This window comes from Ammospiza nelsoni, chromosome 16 (assembly GCF_027579445.1).
Source record: "Ammospiza nelsoni isolate bAmmNel1 chromosome 16, bAmmNel1.pri, whole genome shotgun sequence".
Classification (NCBI taxonomy): Eukaryota; Metazoa; Chordata; class Aves; order Passeriformes; family Passerellidae; genus Ammospiza; species Ammospiza nelsoni.
In genome coordinates this window covers 18,526,559-18,545,714 of record NC_080648.1, presented here as the reverse complement: position 1 = coordinate 18,545,714, position 19,156 = coordinate 18,526,559, and the positions used below count along the sequence as shown (strand labels likewise).

Genomic DNA, 19,156 nt, shown 5'->3' with positions numbered 1-19,156 from the left:
CCCCAGGCATGGCCCAGTGGGGACTGGGAGCATCAGGGACTACGGGAGGGGTGTCAAGGACAGTGTCCTACATTGGGAGAGATGGCAAGGACAGTGTCCTGCACTGGGAGAGATGGCAAGGATGATGTCCCTGCACTGAGAGAGATGGCAAGGATGGCGTCCTACACTGGGAGAGATGGCAAGGACAGTGTCCTACACTGGGAGAGATGGCAAGGACAGTGTCCTACACTGGGAGAGATGGCAAGGACGGTGTCCCTGCACTGGGAGAGATGGCAAGGACAGTGTCCTACACTGGGAGAGATGGCAAGGACAGTGTCCTACACTGGGAGAGATGGCAAGGACGGTGTCCCTGCACTGGGAGAGATGGCAAGGACAGTGTCCTACACTGGGAGAGATGGCAAGGACGGTGTCCCTGCACTGGGAGAGATGGCAAGGACAGTGTCCTACACTGGGAGAGATGGCAAGGACAGTGTCCTACACTGGGAGAGATGGCAAGGACGGTGTCCCTGCACTGGGAGAGATGGCAAGGATGGTGTCCTGCACTGGGAGAGATGGCATGGACAGTGTTCTGCACTGGTAGGGGAACAAGGACAGTGTCCCTGCACTGGAAGGGGAACAAGGACAGTGTCCCTGCTCTGGAAGGGGAACAAGGACAGTGTCCCTGCACTGGGAGGGATGGCAAGGACAGTGTCCCTGCACTGGAAGGGATGGCAAGGACAGTGTCCCTGCACTGGAAGGGGAACAGGGACAGTGTCCCTGCACTGGGAGGGATGGCAAGGACAGTGTCCCTGCACTGGGAGGGATGGCAAGGACAGTGTCCCTGCTCTGGAAGGGGAACAAGGACAGTGTCCCTGCACTGGAAGGGATGGCAAGGACAGTGTCCCTGCTCTGGAAGGGGAACAAGGACAGTGTCCCTGCACTGGGAGGGATGGCAAGGACAGTGTCCCTGCTCTGGAAGGGGAACAGGGACAGTGTCCCTGCACTGGGAGGGATGGCAAGGACAGTGTCCCTGCACTGGAAGGGGAACAAGGACAGTGTCCCTGCTCTGGAAGGGGACCAGTGCTCCCACTTCCCATCCCGGGGATGCACAGGGCGTGCCCAGAGCTCCAGGGGAACAGGCTGCATCTCCTGGAGATGTGAGCAGATCCTCGCGTGGTGGGGAGGGGAGCTGCTGTGGGAAAGTGCTGCGGGGCTGGCCGGGGCTGGCAGGAAGGAAATTCCCCCAGCGGAGCCGCCATGGCCAGGGCTCCGCCGCGGCAGCTTCGGGGACTCAGAAATAACCCGGCCCTCCCCAGGGAGGCACGGCTAAGGTCACTGCTTTTTCCCTTGAACTTTCCAGATGAAGGAAGCAATAGCAGAAGCAACAGCACAGATTTGGCCGGAGATCAACTGTACTGACAACAGTCACAGGATTGAACTCAGAAGAAAAGTCCTTTGTGTGTGTTGGAGTTATCACCAGATGGGCCGGGCAGCACTGGAGAGCTCTGCTCAAAAATATTCCACATGGGCAAAGCCATCAGAGCTGGAACCCATGGCAGATGGAACCCACAGTAACTAATTCCACTGCTTAGACCGAGTTAAAAACTGAGGCAAATGTTTGGTGCCCATTAAAAATTCAAATGTTAAACTGTATCCTTCAGCAGACTGCTGAAGTTGAGAATAAGAAACTATTCTGATTAAGGATTAAGGATGGAGAGTCTATAAAACACTAATTACCATTGTACTTACAGGGAATTTGGCCTGTTGGGCTTAATTACTTCTAGTTCAAGATCACTCGAGTTCAGGCTGGGCTGGGGAGCGCTGTTGGAGTTGAGGAAGCTGTTTGCATTTGAAGAGACGACAGATTCCAGGCTGGAGTTGATGATGCTGTTCCTATTCTCCTCTAAAAAACACCAAAACCCAAGAATCATCAGCTGCCATTGCAGCCAAAGTGAAGAGCAAATGGCTGGGAAGGCATTGAGCATTCCCAGGAAAGTCTGTGCCAGTGCAAACAGGGACACGCCCCAGAGCTCAGTTAGTTACAGACACATTATACACTAAACCACAAGAAATACCAGGGACCCTTTGGCTCCTTTGGGCTCCAGATGCAGTGAGCACTGACAGCACTGTGCATCTCAAAGAGCCACCGAGCCCAGGCCCCCTCCTCAGCTCTGCCAGGCCACCCAAAATCCCATTAACTCATTTCCAGGAGCTGCCTTTGCCACTGGAGCAGTAATTGCACTTGTGAGAAGCAATTAGCAATGCTGATGGCACGAGAGCAGCCCTGGGCAGAGAGTGGCTGCTTCTGGGATGCTGCTTTCCTGAAAGGCAGGCACCAGCTGGAAAACACACAGTCCTACTGCAAGGATACCTCTGTCCAAAATTATTTTTGTGGTGCACAATAACATGGACAAACCACAACCCAAAAGCATGTAGTGAGAGGGAATTCTTGCTCCCAATCTCTTTCAATTCCACCTCTTTTTGAGTGAGGAGAATGTGCAATATTAATTTGTATCCTGTGCACATATAAAGGGGGGTAAAGGAGTGCAAGAGGAACTCCTGGGTGGTGTGAAAGGTTAATCCTGAGCACACAGCAGAGAGGAACTGCCATAAAACAGCCTGGCAGGAGGGTTGTCTTGGGGTGCTGGTGCAGCTCTGCCATCACCCCAAAGGGAAATGCCACATCAGCCCTGGAGCTGCTGCATTTCCCAGGCACCTGGACAGAATGAGCACCTGCAGGGCAGCAGGACAGGGCTTGGTTTAGCTCAGGTTGAGCTTCTCTTCCAGAGGTGAGCCAAGGATGGGTGACACTGATACGTGTCAACGTGTTCTGAACGTGGATTTCATTAATCTCCATCTGCAATGAGCCACTATGGGAACAAGCAGCACAGACATTTCTCTGTCCCCAGCTCTGCAAAAGTTCAACTCTCAGGGCACCAGCACCCTGGGATGAAAAAGATGATCCATGCAGAAGACAAAGAGGGAAAAGTGAAGAAAAGCAGAGTACTGACCTCCACACAAATACTGACAGGCAGATGTGATAGCCAGCAGATGAAGAAACAAGTAAATTAAGTTGTCTAAGGACTTAAAAACCTCAAATCCCTCCGTTTTTGCATGTGCCAGAGGAAGTTTTAGGCAGGCCATGAGAGGCCACCTGTACACAGCTGGGCAAGGCCAGGAACTGCCTGTGCTGAGCCCTGAGCCCCTGGAGCGTGCACTGACACCAGCTCATTATTCACAAACATCTTCTGCCCAAGGCTGGAGGCTGGGAATAAGCTCCATAAGCTTGGCAGCTCAGTGTGGATTGTCCCTCTAATCTCCAGAGCAGCCACCAGCCAAGAGTGGAGTCCTTGTCAGCCACAGAGCTGGGAGTGCCTCAGCTCAGGGGGATGAATGGCAGAATCTGAAACTCCTGCTTCATTTTATTTCCTCCTTGTTAAAAGGCTGAAACTGTACCTTGCTTCATGTTTTTGGAAGCTCATGTGAAGGATTCTTAGCTGGAAGATTTGATTTGGTCTTACAGCTGCAGGAGCAGAGCTGCCCATCAGCTCAAGAGCATTTCCAGCCTGCAGAGAAAAGAGCCTTTCACCCTTACCCAACCTTCCTGTCTCTGGTGGGAGGTCAGGCAGGCAGAGGCACTGGAGCCTCCCCAGAGGCTCTGTCTCCAGGAACCCTGACAACTGACCCAGGGCACCTTGGTGACAGTGACCCCAGGGAGCAGAGAGGGGATGACAAAAGAACTGATAAGGAAATGGTGTTTGCTGTGTTGGTGACACTCGTGTCACAAGAGCTACTCCCTGGGTCAGATGCGGATAAAAATGTAAATGTTTAACAACAAAATAATCACTAGAATCATAGATTAATCATGATTATCTAATCTGCTCCCTGTTGTGCTGAACATGATAATTTTTGACTTAGACACAGCTTGGTATGATGAATGCTAGTGAAAATAGAAAGATACTGGACTTGGATGAACAGGTTTCAAGTGATGGAAAATCCACTGTCCCACTCCACTTCTTTTTATGTCAAACTGCTCCCAGTCTTAAAAACTGTGCACCCTGCTCCCATTTAGAACACTTCTAGCTTCAATTTCAACTTTCAATTTCTGTGCTGCTCAGCTGGGCTTGAGCTGCTGCCTAAGCCCTTGTGTTTCACCCTGACTTCAGAGCCTTGGTCTGTCTCCAGACCAGTAAAAAAGGAAAGGAAGAAGAACAGAGGAAGAAAGGAAACCTCACATATTTCTCGTGATGTGCAGCAGGGAAGGCAAATAAAACAGTAGTGGCTTCCCAAAGACACAGGAGGTTATAGACTGTCAGAAGGAACACCAAGAAAATGTTGTTTCACATGGGAATAAATAAATGCAGAAATAGAGAAATGAGCTCAGTTCCTCTCCCAGGCATGGGGAGGATGGCACATGGAGAGCCTGGAGGCTGACAGGCCACTGCTTAGTTAGCAGCAGATGAATTACTGGGGCTGAAACTTTTCAAAAGCAGCGTTTGATATTTGAGGCTTCACCGAGAGTCGTCCCACACCATTTCCAGAGCACGCTCGGGGCACCTCTGCTTCCTCAAACCCACGCGGATCTTTCCGAAAGGAGAGTGCCTGCTAGTTAACAGTAACCTAATCAGACAAACCCACGTGTTTGGGGAGTCAGCAAAGCCCACAGCAGCCACTCTGTGCGCCCTGGGGAGCTGCCCATCCCCAGCCCTGCTCACCAGGAGTCTCTCCTGCTTTTTTACCAAACTGGGAGAGCTCCCTGTGTGCAGCTGCCTGGCTCCAGGAGCACACGGGCAGGAAGGACCAGAGAGCTGGGAACTGGGTTTACTCTGTAACATGAAACAACAGCCTGAGCAGACACATTTCTGCCACCCCATGAGCAGGGCTGGGGCCTTGGCTCTTTCACCCAAATATCTGGAGCATCAATTAGTGACAGAAATGGAAAGATGAGCTCGAACACTTTTAAACTGCCACGGTACATAATCCTCAGGAAAATGCCGAACCTCCTGGCCGAGTTTTCCTGTCTGTAAAAGGCAAAGTGCCCGAGGGCATCCCAAAAGGGCCGCCCTGTGGTGGCTGCCCTTGCCAAAGGTGTGGCACCGCGTCCTGGCAGCTGATGGCAGCGATGACGGGCCCAGGAACATGAGAAGGAGACACGCAGGGGCCCGTCAGGTGGGGAGGGGACAGCAACACTTTATCCTGTGCTAAGGCAGCCTCATGCAGAGCCCCAGTTAAGGGCTTGGATGCCAGCAGAGATTCCACTCCCCACCAACACGACAGCAGAGGAAACCAAAGCCTGACCCTGTTATGGAATCAGCCCTTCCACTGACAGCAGGAAAACTGCAGGGGAATGGCAGGGGATGCCAGGGGGATGGCAGGGCAATGGCAGGGGGACGGCAGGGCAGTGGCAGGGGATGGCAGGGGGATGCCAGGGCAATGGCAGGGCAATGGCAGGGCAATGGCAGTCTGTGAGGCACAGCTAGGGCACAGCTGGAGGCAGGCAGGGAGGCACTCACGCTTCTCATTGGGCTGGGCCGTGTGGAACAGCGTCAGCGGGCGCTCGCTGCACGAGGGAGGCTTCGACTCCGTGCTCTTCTTGCGCGATAACAGCAGCTGCGAGTTCGACGCCGGAGCCTCTGGCACCGTGTTAAATATCTGTCAGAAATAATAAACAAGTTGTTCTTTGGCATCACCCCGTGGAACAGGACAGCTGCCCACCTGCCTGGGCTGCACCGCTCCCCAGCACAGCCTGTGAGGAGGACATGCACTCAACAGGGCAACGTTTTGGGGATAGATTCCTAAATTCCACATTTCCACTCTGCCTGCACTCCTCCTTTTTTCACCCAAGATGCACATTGCAAGCTGTTAAAAACTCTGGCACTCCGCTGACTTTTTGGGGGTGCAGGTGATGATGGGCAGCCCAGACAGAGCAGCAGTGTCCCCCCTGTGCCCCACTGCGTGACCCCAGCGCCCACGCTCCCACGGCTGCAGACCAGCTTGGGAAAGTCTTTGCAACTTCCAGCTACAGCTGTCAGAAAACTGAGTAATCACATTTTTCTCAAGGGGATGAAATTTTAAAACTGCATGAGCCCAAAGGGCAGCAGCCCTGCTGGTTGCTGATATTTGGTTGTGTATTGCTCCTTTTCTAGATCCCGCAGGCTCAGAGAAGGGCAGTGACCCCTCCAGACCAGCTCTCTCAAAGCCTCTCTCTATTGCTGGGAGTCCATTAAACCCATTCCTCAGTGTCCTTCCTGCTGTCCTGCCCCTGCCAGACAGACAGCTGGCACAGCCAGGCTTTCCCGACAGGAAAAGCACACGTTGGCACAGCTCTCTGCTCAAGACAGAACTGATGTGGACTTGGAGCCGTGATGCCTCCCCAGCCAGGCCAAGCTGCTTTCTACTTCTGCCTTCGCTGCCCAAATGCACAGATCCGTTACTCCTTTCCAATCCAAACCAGACTAAGAAAAGATCATAATCAGGGAACTGGCTGCATTTAGAAGAAAATGGCATTTTTTAAAAAGCACATGTAGCCAGGGAGGGCTGGCCAGGACCTCAGCCCCACCGAGCCACCACTGCAGATCTCAACATGCATGGCCAGCAAACACAAATGCATCAGGATTCAGATCAACACTGTGGATAAAGCCAGTACTGGATAAACCTGGATTTGGTCAGCAAAGCAGGAGCCAGCTGAGGTGTGCATCTCACTGGTTTGCTTTAGCACTCATCTCTCTTGACACCAAGGACAAATTCCCATTAAACAGTGGGAAGGGGGAGAAAGGGAATTTCTATGATGGAATCACAGCCATGCTGACACACAGGGATGATCATAAACAAGGCTGGCTACCAGCAGCACTGGTTACACAACCACAGCCCAAGAATGAGGTGCCAGCTGCCCCCTCCCCAGCACAGCCCCATCGTGGTGCCACTGGCCATGGGGAGAGAGGGGGCTGCCATGGGCAAAGAGAGACCAATTCCTGTCCATAAACCCCTGACATGAAAGAAGCAAGGGAAGCCATTACCTTCTCGTGGTTCTCTATTAAAATCTCAATCACAATGTTCTGGAATTTGATGTCCATAATGGCAGCCACAGTTTCCTCTTGAGGTCGAAGCAGCGTCGGCCCAAACACCACACCCAGATTAGCAACAGTCATCAGGTTCTGCTTGTGATTATCTGCAACTCTGGGAAAAAAAGAGAAAGAGAATGAAGTAGGTGATGGGACTAATCCACAGGGAACCCCCTCCCTGCCCTCCCTGCCTCGTGGCTGGCACAAGGCTCACAACCCTGTTTACATTTTTCACGCTCCTGGTGAGCTCCTTGAAGGCTCAGCCATGTGGAAAAGTACAAATTTAACTGTTGTGTTCCTGGGGACCTCTCAGCCCCCATGAACTGACTAATCCCATAAAACTTCAGCCCCACGCCAGCCACTGAGCCTCATGCTGCAAACCCCTCCCAGGAAAACATCTTGAATCATTAATGCTTAAAACCCTTCTGAAAACAAATTGTTGGACCTCTGACACATGCTGCTCTCCAACTCAATGAGTGACCTCATATGTTCCAAAGGCCAATTCCTTCCCAGCCATTCCAGCACCAGAGGTCAGTCCCCTCTGGCCCAGCCAGGCTGCTGGGAGGCCAAGATGGGGCTTTGCCCCCAGATCCCCATGTGTTCCCTTCTCCTGGCACAAGATGGGGACCCAGGGACACCCAAGCCTTCCTCCTCACCACCTCCACCTCTGTCAGCTCACAGGAGGGCTCAGAGCAGCTCAGCAAATGAAGCAGCTCACGCTGAGGATGAGGCACCCTGCTCGTGGTGTTTGAGGGGTTACCCTGGAGCAGCTGCAGCTGGCACCTGGTCTGAGAGGGGCAAAGCCCCAGCAGCCCTAATGGGGCACGTCCTGTGCTCTGCCTCACCCCCAGGGACACAGCAGCAGGGACACAGGCAGGCATCCTTGGGCACTGCTGAGTCACACCTGTGTGCCTTTTGGGCACTGCTGAGTCACACAGGGACACCTGTGTGCCCCTGGGCACTGCTGGGACACCTGTGTGCCCCTTGGACACTGCTGGGTCACACAGGGACACCTGTGTGCCCCTTAAACACTGCTGAGTCACACCTGTGTGCCCCTGGGCACTGCTGGGTCACACAGGGACACGTGCATGCCCGTGACCTGCAGTGCAGCCCTGCAGCCCCAGGAGTCTTTCTTGTGGTTGGCTCCTGACCTCTTCAACCAGGAAATGTGGTGGCTTCAGGCTGTGTGCTCACACAGTTGTAGCCTGAGGGAGTTTTAGTGCCTGTTCTTTCTATTTCTCTCCTGTTTCCCTGGACAAATGCAGCAGGCCAGCACACAGTGAGGTTCACACTCCCTTGCTGGACTGACCCTAATATTTACAGCCATGAGTTTCCAACATTGATCTTGGGGTCAAGACATTTGTGTGCAAGCTCAGCATATTTCAGCACACTGCAAGCCCAGGGCTGGCTAAAAACAAAAGATGCTTTCCATCCTTTTCCATCTCAATCTCACCTGAACCAGCAAAGAACTCATCCCTACACACAGCTCCTCAGGCAGCAGGCAGGGGCACATCTCAGGGGGGCTCAGGGCTGCTGGTTTAACTTCCCCAGCAGCAGCACCAGCCCTACCCACTGCCTGGGCAAGGAGCCTCACACTGGTGCACATTTCACCCCTGGGGAGCATGCTGCTCACAGCCAGCCAGGCTGGCCATCCCCACCCCTGGGCAGGCACAGAGCCTCTCCCCATCCCCATCCTCATCCTCATCCTCACCACAGCCAAGAGCTCACCCAGCTGCTCATGGCCATGCCAGCACTGCTGAGCTGGGAGGGGAAACAAACTCTCCTGAGGGATTCACAACCTCATGGAGTAGCAAGAGAGGCAGAACAGGTTAAATAAAAAACAATTTATACTAAATAATACTTAAATACTAAATAATACAAATAATACAAACAATAAATAATACTAAATAATACAAACCCACCCCCCACTCCCACCCACATCACTCACAAACCCCAATGACAGTTTTGCATTGCAAAATTGCATTTCAGACACACATTCACATGCTCCTAATTGGATAGGGAAAAACGCAGCTGCAGTCCAAATGGCTTTCAGAAGCATTAATAAAATAATAATTTTAATGATCTTCTGTGGTTAGTAAAACAATGTTCATTTATAAAAAAACAACTGAATTGATCTAAGTCGCACAAAATTAGGTGCCTCCATTTCTCATTACCGTTACCATGTCCTACATCACTCTAATAAATTGCACTGTCATCAGCTCATTACAGGGAGGCAGCTGAGCATGGTCCTGGCAATTATTTCAGACTGGGCTATTAATGGCTTCCCAGGCAGGACATGGTGCCACAGCACCAGCCCAGGGCTGCCCGCTCACCCACGGGTGCTGCCCTCACCTCCAGCACCACCCCCTGCTCAGGGAGCTTTGCTCTGCCCCTGGAGCTGTCCTGCAGCTGTGCAACCCAGCTCCTTTCTGGAACAAACCTCAGGGTCACACCAACTCCTGCTCTGCAGCCCGGGTACTTTTCCAGCAATAGCCATCCCTGTACCAGGTCAGCACAGCCGTGCTCCAAAACATGATTCACCTTTCACATCCTTCAAATTCCCCATCCATTACCCACAGGATAATTCACTCTAAATTATAGCTCTTCATCATCCTTTGTACTAGGAAATAACGCTGCAGTTTCTAAAGATGGCCGTTCTCAGCCCAAAGTGGGCTTAATGCTGGGGCTGTTCAGCAGGGACTGTCAGTGCCATTCCTGAGCTGCTCTTTACAAGTTTTCCAAGCAGGCACTGTATTTTCCTTTTAACCTGCTGTTTCCTTCCAGCCCTTGATGCACTATCATTGATTTCTATGGGTCCTTTTTCTGCTCCCCACTCTACAGGAGGACCTTCAGCACAGGAGAAAGCAACAACTGATGGAGGAATGAGCAGAACCTCCTCACTTCCCTCCTGCTCACAGTGGCTTTGGGACTCTGGGTTGCTCCTTCTCCTGGCAGAGAACCATCCCCAGATGGTTCTCTGGGCATCAGGGGAGATCAGCCTGGGGGTGTGGGACAGGCAGAGCCCCTTTGATCTTGGCGTCAGGGGAAGGTCTGTGCCCAGCACTGCCTCCCCAGCCAGCAGCTCCACCAAGATCTGACCCAGATGGTGCTGCTGGGACAGAGCCCTGCCATAGCCTGGGGACACCCAGCCCAGGGAGCATCATCCATCCCCAGGCAATGCCCAGGCAGTGCTGGGCACTGGCAGCACCCAGCTGGTGACACTGGGACAGAGCCCTGCCCAGCCCAGGGAGCACCATCGGTGCCCAGGCCATGCCCAGGGTGTCCCTGCACACCACTCACTTCTCACTCCCTTCCAGCACAACAAAGGAGAGCAGCAGCCGAGTAAATCCATGTTGGGTGTTAAATTAGATTATGCCTGGGTTGCCTGGATACTGTGTAATCACTGCCATGACCAAACACAATTTAATACGGGGTAATTGGTAGCCAAGGTTCAGTGTAGGGGAAGCAGGGAACAGAAAATGTTCCAGGGTGGTCGGAGCTCCTGTGGGTGCCACAGGGGCTCCTGGCTCTGCTCCCACAGAGCTCCTGCCTCCCATGGCTGGAATTACTTCCTACATGAATTTTATAGATGTATTTATATGTATGTATAAACTACCGTGTGTTTATTTTATATATAAACACGTATTTTATATATAGAATGCATGTATCTGAATCTCAGCCAAAAGTGCCATTATTAGTTCAAATATCTTCCCTGATTCAGAACAAAACTCCTGAGCAAACAACCATCTGAAGGGAACAAAAGGAAAGTCTGGAGTGTTTCTATTTCCATGCCTGGGACAAACATTTGCAATCAAAGTGCTTGTTGTGGCTGGCCTAGCAATTCCTCCTAGGATAGAAAATAATGCTGCTCATTCCTCTTGCCACAGGTGAAAATCCATCCCCTGTCTGCCACCACAAGAGCATCTGTTTAATGTGAAAAGCCAGTCACACAGCCAGCAATCCCCAAAATTATTGAGGCTGTTTTGGGCAGTTTGATAGAAATTGAACACCTTTGACTCTGGACATACAGGGAAGGTAAAAAGCAGAGGGAGTAGAGGCAGCACAGTGGGTGGAGAGGCACCTGTGGCACCAGAGCCACCAGCCTGGCTCCCATAAAAGTATCTGCAAAAACTCATGGAGTCATTTAGGTGGGAGAAGCCCCCCAAGATCATCAAACCCAACTGTTCCCCAGCACTGCCAAGGCCACCACTAAGCAATATCCTCAGGTGCCACATCTGCACAGTTTTAAATCCCTCCATCAATGGTGACTGCACTGCTACCCTGGGCAGCCTGGGACAGGGCTGGGCAACCCTTTCAAGGAAGGAATTTTCCCTGATATCCAACCTGAACCTTCCCTCCTGCAACATGAGGACATTCCCTCTTGTCCTGTCACTTGTAACCCAGGAAAAGGCTGAATGCCACTCACTTGCCTCCAACCTCCTGTCAGGAGTTGTGCAGTGCCACAAGGTCCCCCCTGAACCTCCTTTTGTCCAGGCTGAGCCCCTTCCCAGCTCCCTCAGCTGCTCCTCATCAGCCCTGTGCTCCTGACCTTCCACAGCTCCCTTCTGCCCCTGGGGCAGCACAGAGCACTGGGGAGGCTCAGCAGGGCTGGGCTTTGTGCAGCACACACAGCTGGGACCCCTGCCCTGGCAGCCCCCACTCCCAGCCTGTTAACCTCACCAGGAATGGACAGACAGACGGACATGGCAGCCTGAGCACACATAGCTTGGGGTATCTATCAGACAGCAGCCCTCACTCCCAGCCTGTTAAACCTCATCAGGAATGGACAGACAGACAATGGACACACACAACTGGGGGCATTTATCAGATAGCAGCCCCCACTCCCAGCCTGTTAACCTCACCAGGAACAGACAGACAGACACGGCAGCCTGAGCACACACAACTGGGGGCATTTGTGGAATACAATCCAATGAGCTCTGGGAGATGTCCTGGGTGCATTTTGCACATTACTGGGTTTAACTGGGCTGTGACTGATGAGTGCAGAGGGGCTGGGTGGGCACCCCTCAGGCTCTCCCCTCTCCAGGGGCTGCTGGAGCCTGTCCCCAGAGATGGCAGCCCTGCAGCTCCCTGGGGTGTCTCACTTCTCACCCAAAGCCACGGTGGGTTTCCCAGCTGGGAATGTGTCTGATGGCTGGGACTGCAGCAGGTGTTTATTGCAGGAATGTGTGATTGGCACCCAGCACAGAGCTGGTGAAACCAGTGATGCAATTCCAGCTGCAGCAGCACCCACTGGTGTGCCTGGCAGCTAAATCAGTCAATCACACATTCCTAAAAGGCACATGTGCATGGCAGGAGGTGACAGGGACACTGGTCTGCAGTGGCTGCTGGCAGACAGCCATGGAGAAGCAGGGAGCACAACCAGCTCTGCTTCATCTTGTGTTCAAAAGCCACGTGGATGTGGCACCTGGGGACACGGGGTAGTGGTGGCCTTGGCAGTGCCGGGGGAATGGCTGGAGATGATGATCTTGGTGGGTTTTTCCAAATTTAAACATTGCATGATGCCCAAGGCAGAGCACACAGGCACAGAAGGCCACACTCCCACCCTGCACCCCCATCCCTCCATCCTGCCTGCTTATCCAGCACATCCCTACCTGCCTCAGGCTGCTCTGGATGCAGGGGGGCTCTGCAAGGGCCAGAGGAGCCTGGAGCAGCAGCAGCAACCTGGGCTCACTCAGGCACACAGTGGGAGCTGGGACCATGGGGAGTGTGGGCAAAGCCCACTGGGGCCATGGGGAGTGTGGGCAAAGCCCCCTGGGACCATGGGGAGTGTGGGCAAAGCCCCCTGGGACCATGGGGAGTGTGGGCAAAGCCCACTGTCTGCAGGCAGGTTTGGGCCGTGGGCTCACAGCTCTGCAGCCTCCCCAGCCCCACTGCTCCAGAGAGCAGAGCCAAGCCTGAGCAATGCACATGGAGGCCAGTGGATCCAGAAGGAGGACAGATCACCAAGGAATGACAAAACCTCCCAGTGAAGGCAAGGGGAAGCTTGCTGAATGCAAACCCCTCGCTGCTCTCGGGCTCCCTGCTCGGCTGGGACCAGAGCTGCGCCTGCGCTGATCCCGGGTGCTCTGACTTGCTCCAACACGACTTGCTCTTTCTCCTGGGTGGATCTGGCCACAGCTGGATGCTCGGGTTCACTCCCAGGGAAAAAAAAAGGGCTCATGTTGCACTGAGAAGACACGGAGGCCAAATGTGAGGCTCAGTATCAGCGAGCCAGATCAGCGTGAATACCAAACGTGCTGCGACTTGCAGGGAAACACGCAGGGAGCTCAACGCTGCTGCGGCTCAGGCATCCCAGACTGAGCCAGAGGGGTTTCCAAAGCCATCCTCTGCAGCTCTGGGCAAGCTGAGCTGGAGGGGGGACCTCAGAGCGAGCCCAGCCCTGCTCACCAACCCTCAGCCCAGGGCTGAGCAGCACCGGGCTGGCAATTCCCTGTGCCCAGCAAGGCAGCACTGCAGGTTTCCACTGACAGCCTGGTGAGAACCACAGGCACAGCCAGAGCTGATGTGAAATGTCACCATGGTTTCCACCTGCACAAACACAGCCAGCAAAGGGGCCTCAGGCTCAAACACCCCAGCAGGGGGCTGGAACAGGGCCTGCCATGGCTGCAAACCGTGCCACTGTACCCCAGTGCCAGAGCCTCAGCAAAGCCCTGCTGCAGGGGCAGCTTTTCCTCCAAAACCAGACCTCAGTGGTGCTGTGACACTGCAATAACAACCCCCCCTGGCCAGCAGGGCAAGCAGAGCCCGACAGAGCAGCTCTGGGTTAACAAGGAGCCCTTTGAAAGATGTGCCGGCACGGCGAGTGCCACACCAGAGCTACAACCTGCTGCATGGAACAGAGCCAAAGCAAACGGGCTCCCAGAGAGCCTCCCGGCAGCAGCAGCACTGGGGTGAGCAGTGCAGCTCCCACATCCCCACAGAACCATCCCAAGCCAGAGGCAGGTCCCAGGGCCACGTGCACGAGGTGCCAGAGCACACCTGCACCTTCGCACGAGTGCAGCGAACAAAGGAAGAGCAGCAGAGGAGGGCTGACTTGTCCCTTAGAGGTATTTTGGAGCTCATTCACATCACAAATGCAAGGTTGGAGCTCATCCCTCCACAATACTGCATTCCTAGAAGATAGTGCTGGAAGAAAGGGAATGTAGGAATAAGGAGCTTTCAGAATTAAGGATGTGAACAGCAGCAGGAAAAATGCTTCTCTCACCTTCACCAGAGGGACAAGGTGTTGCCCAATGACTGGAAACAGCCCTCACTCCCCCAGTTCTGAGCCCCCTGCCACACACACATGGGCTGGAACAAGATGGCCTTTAAATGTCCCTCCTAGCCCCAACCTTTCTGTGATTCTGCAGGCCAGGGATCACTCAAGCATCCTGACAAAAACTGCAGCTCAAAGATATCTTGGCATGATAAATGGTGATTTCCAGTCTCCTTTCTTCTGCTGAAAGACTGTCTGACTAAAATCTCTCTCTTTGAGTTTGGTTCTGGGTCTGCTCATACAGAGCCATCAAAGGACGTGCTCGTGAAGCATCTCCATCCCACTCTGTCTGCGGGGACGGTGCAGACACCACCAGGGAGACTCCAGTCAGTTATTGGAAATCTTTTGCTCACTCCCAATTCAATCTCTTTCCATATCCAGTTTCAGTTTCACTGTGATAAGCAATTAAAAAATTATGTGCTATCAACAACCTCTACCCAACAACACCAAGCTCAGGCACAAGCCCACAAGAATTCACACTTGAGAAATGCAAAATGCCTGGTGCTGCTCCTGGAGATCCAGGAGGAGCTCAGCAGAGATGTTAAACCACAGAAACTCCCCAGCAAGCCCAGCAGGTGCTTTGTTACGAGCTGCTGAATCATCATGCCAGGCTGGTGATGCCAGCTTTAGTCCAAGACCCCATTATCCCATCTCCAGACTTGAGTCCTGTGCAGGATGTGGGTGCAAAAGAACCCAACAAGGGACTGCAGGCTCTGGGGCACATTTCCCTCCAGCTAAAAGCTGAAGAGCCTGCATGAAATACAAGGAGCTTTTAGAGAAGCGTGGAAGGAAAAGCTACCAGCACCCACACAGCTGCTCCAGGGACAATCCAGACAGAGGGGGTTAAAAGTTCATTTGCAGAAGCAGAACAAAACCTTTAGCTAATTTACACATTACAGGAAGCCAAGCCCAAAAAACCCAGCGTACACCTACAGGGCTTTTTGTGGTGGTTTGTAATTCTGCAGAATCCAGTATCTTATATTAAAAACAAAAGCAGAGGAGTGAGAGGGAGGCAGAGCTGGCAAGGCAGGCACAGAGTCCTGCAGGGCTGTCTCGCCTCTGCGGAAGCATCAGCGACTCCTCCACCAAAACACCTGAGGGAGAGGAGAGCAAAGGGGAAACCAAAGGTGCTGCTGCTCCCCACAAGGCTCTGGCACCTCCAGCTCCAGAGCACAAACCATGGAATTGCGGAACAACACAATGGGTTGGGTTGGAAGGGACCTCAAAGCCCAACTCGTTCCAACCAGGGAAAAATGAAAAGGGGTAAAAGAGCAGAGCATGAACCTGACCCAGGACAGGCAAGCCCCAGGCAGGATTCTCCCTGCCCTGCAAGGCAGCATGTGCCTACAGGGAGTCTCCTTCCACATCACCTCCCTTTTACCACCCACAGGAGCACCCAGATCCTTTGGGTCACTTGAACTCCATGGCTTTGCCTGGATCCAGCACTGCCATGACCCAAAGGGAGCAGAAACAGGCACTGGGCATAAAAATGGCATTCCCAAAGGCAGCAAGGAGGCCCATTGCCTGGCCCAGCCACACCAGCTCAGACACAGCTCCCCGTTTGCTTCTGGCAGCCCATGAGAGAGGGGCATCTCAGAGGCCTCAGCGGCTGGTGGAAATTTCCAGAACGTCCTGGACAAGAATGACTTACTGGAAGCAATACATAAATCAAGGCAATGAATAGTTACCAGCCAGCAGCATAAACAGCTGCCACGGGGATGAAATCAGACCTGCTGTGCCAAGAGGTGTCCGCCTCCTTGCTGCTGCACCTTGGGGGAAAGCAGCCCAGGGAAAAGCACATTGCTGGGGGAAAGCAGCCACCCTGGCCCTGCACACGCGCCCTGCAGGCTCCTGGAGCTGTTGGTGGGCACAGGGGCAGCGTGGTGGGCACTGCAGCAGCTCCCGCAGGGCAGCACGGCTCTGGCACAGCGCGGAGCTGCCCACGCTGAGCAGAACAAACCCTGCTTCATTTCCAGGCACAAGACCTGGAGGAATTTCTTCTCCTCCTCCTTTGCCAGCCGTCCCTGGTTGAGCAGCGAGCCCTCCAGAACACGCCAGGCCCCATGTCCAGCTCCTGCCCCAATGAGGGTTTTGCTGGATCCCCATGAGCAGCTGCCCTGCAGAGCCCATGGAAACCAAGGCCCTGATAAACAGCAAACAATTTGTGCAGGAGATAACAATCGCTGTCATCTTGGTTAAAACACGTAAACTAGAAAACCCTGCCACAGCAAAACCAAAGGGAACCAGCCAGGGTTGGCCAGGCCACAGCTGGGAGTGATTAGAGATAATTAATTCTGCTAAACACACGCACACCCAGCTCGGCTGCAGCCTCCTCCATGGCCTGACCTTGGCACAAGAGCAGGGGGTAAATGGATCAGGGGGTGTATGGGCCAGTGATGCCAACCCACAGAAGGGCCTGGGAGCCCCACAGAAGGGGCATGAGCCTGGCACCACCTGTGCTGGGGAACCCGGACTTGCTGCCACAAGAACAAAGCAAAGCTCAGGTGTCAAATTATGGCCATGCATGAAAAATAATTCCCTAAATGCTTGAAATATAATCAGAGTGAAATCCCCCTGCTCTGCACCTCCACAGCATTGACTCCTGGGTGAGAAAGTACACTACAAAAGAAGGAGACAGGGATGATATTGCAGCTCCACTGACAAAAATGGCAATTTTCTGCAACCAGCTCCACTCCAGCAGCAGCCCTGGCACAGCAACCACCAGCCCAGCAGCACCACAGGCACCTTGTTTCACTTTGACTTATCTGTCATTAAAACAAATTGGTTTAATCACAGAATCCCAGACTGGCTCAGGCTGGAAAGCTAAAGGAGCAGGGATGGGGACAGCTCCTGCTCCCTGGGCCATGGTGAACAACTGCCTGGACATGTGGGCATGAGGCAGAAGGCAGCACAAATGGGCTTGGAGATGCAGTAAGAGGCAGAAATTGAAATAATTGTCTATCAAAAAGCTCCTCTTCCTCTACCCTGTCTGTGCCTGTTCCTGAGATTTGTCCTCTCACTCCTCTGTGCCCCTCTATCTGCACCCCAATTCTGTGGCCCCAGCTGCCATGGGACCCACCACATGGAGAAGGGCACTGCTGAACCACCTCCAAGGCACTCATCCTGTCTGATACTGGGCTTAATAATTGCTATTTTTGAACATTTCAGTTTTCTTACCAGTTTTATTACTGCTAATAAAAACTGCAGCTTCATCACATGAGGAGCCCCACATGCCCCATCAGTGCAGCAGAGCACGTACACCCCAAAAACAGAAGTCAGAAACCACCCAGGACAGGCTCTTTCTTTACTTGACCAACTCAGCCCAAGTTCTGGTTTTAGTGTCAGAAATCTTCACAGCAAGACTGTGAGAAATATTTTTTTAGCTCATCTGATAAACATGCAAATCTTGATTATTCATACGTTACTTAAAATAAAAAACCCAGACAGAAACAGATGAGACAAACCCCTGCAAGCAGGGCAGCCCAGCTTGGCAGGGGCAGCCAGAGGCCCTGGGCTGTGCCCCTGCTGGCTGTGGGTGCCCTGCTCTCAGCAGCACCAGACCCAGCAGGTCCCACCCTCTGCAGCATCCCGGGGCAGCATGGCCCCTCCCTGCAAACATCTGCTGCAGATGTGAAGCTTTCTCTCCATTCTTGTCTGGAATCTGGCTCAGTGGCACTGCAGCCTCAAGCAGCTCTTTTAGAGAGTAATGGACACAAAGCCTAGCCCTGGCTGCCCCATGGGCACTCCTGGATCAGGGCACTGTCCCTGGACCAGAACACAGCTCCTGGGTCAGGGCACAGCTCCTGGATCAGGGCAATGGGCACAGCTCCTGGATCAGGGCAATGCTCCTGGATTAGGGAAATGCTCCTGGGTCAGGGCAATGGGCACTCCTGGATCAGGGCAATGGGCACAGCTCCTGGATCAGGGCAATGCTCCTGGGTCAGGGCACAGCTCCTGGATCAGGGCAATGGGCACTCCTGGATCAGGGCAATGGGCACAGCTCCTGGATCAGAATGCTGCTCCTGGATCAGGGCACAGCTCCTGGATCAGGGCAATGGGCACTCCTGGATCAGGGCAATGGGCACAGCTCCTGGATCAGGGCACAGCTCCTGGATCAGGGCAATGCTCCTGGGTCAGGGCAATGGGCACAGCTCCTGGATCAGGGCAATGCTCCTGGGTCAGGGCACAGCTCCTGGATCAGGGCAATGGGCACTCCTGGATCAGGGCAATGGGCACAGCTCCTGGATCAGAATGCTGCTCCTGGATCAGGGCACAGCTCCTGGATCAGGGCAATGGGCACTCCTGGATCAGGGCAATGGGCACAGCTCCTGGATCAGGACACAGCTCCTGGATCAGAATGCTGCTCCTGGGTCAGGGCACAGCTCCTGGGTCAGGGCAATGGGCACAGCTCCTGGATCAGGGCAATGGGCACAGCTCCTGGATCAGGGCAATGCTCCTGGGTCAGGGCAATGGGCACAGCTCCTGGATCAGGGCAATGGGCACTCCTGGATCAGGGCAATGGGCACTGGGCAATGCTCCTGGGTCAGGGCAATGGGCACTCCTGGATCAGAATGCTGCTCCTGATCAGAGCAGGAGCTGCAGGACCAGCCCCAGAGGGATGCTGTGAGCCCACACCTGGGCTGGCTGTGTCTCTGCCCCCCCAGCCCAGGATCCCCCAGGAATGGCACCAGGGCTGGGGAGCTCAGCAGGCTCTTGCTCCTCAGCTTCCTGCCCTTCTCTGAGATAATTTTTTTCCTATTAAATAACACTATGAGCTGTTTCTCTTCCTAAAATAGCACACACCACCACACACACTGTTTGTTTGGTTTGAATTCCTTCC

The 19,156-nt window shown here is 53.6% G+C and overlaps 1 protein-coding gene across 3 annotated transcripts in view; it reads right to left on the bottom strand.

The window, feature by feature from the left end:
* Window positions 1-19,156, bottom strand: part of ARHGAP26 (Rho GTPase activating protein 26) — a 100,715-nt gene that overhangs the window by 21,379 nt on the left and 60,180 nt on the right. For all 3 annotated transcript variants that reach the window (XR_009419567.1, XM_059483644.1, XM_059483645.1), the window contains exons 18-20: window positions 6,996-7,155; window positions 5,493-5,631; window positions 1,729-1,882 (exon numbers count right to left, since the gene is read on the bottom strand). Coding sequence is in view for 2 of the 3 variants with exons in the window: in XM_059483644.1 (XP_059339627.1) it covers window positions 1,729-1,882; window positions 5,493-5,631; window positions 6,996-7,155 (453 nt within the window). In the remaining variant the exon portion in view is untranslated. The remainder of the gene's footprint in view (window positions 1-1,728; window positions 1,883-5,492; window positions 5,632-6,995; window positions 7,156-19,156) is intronic.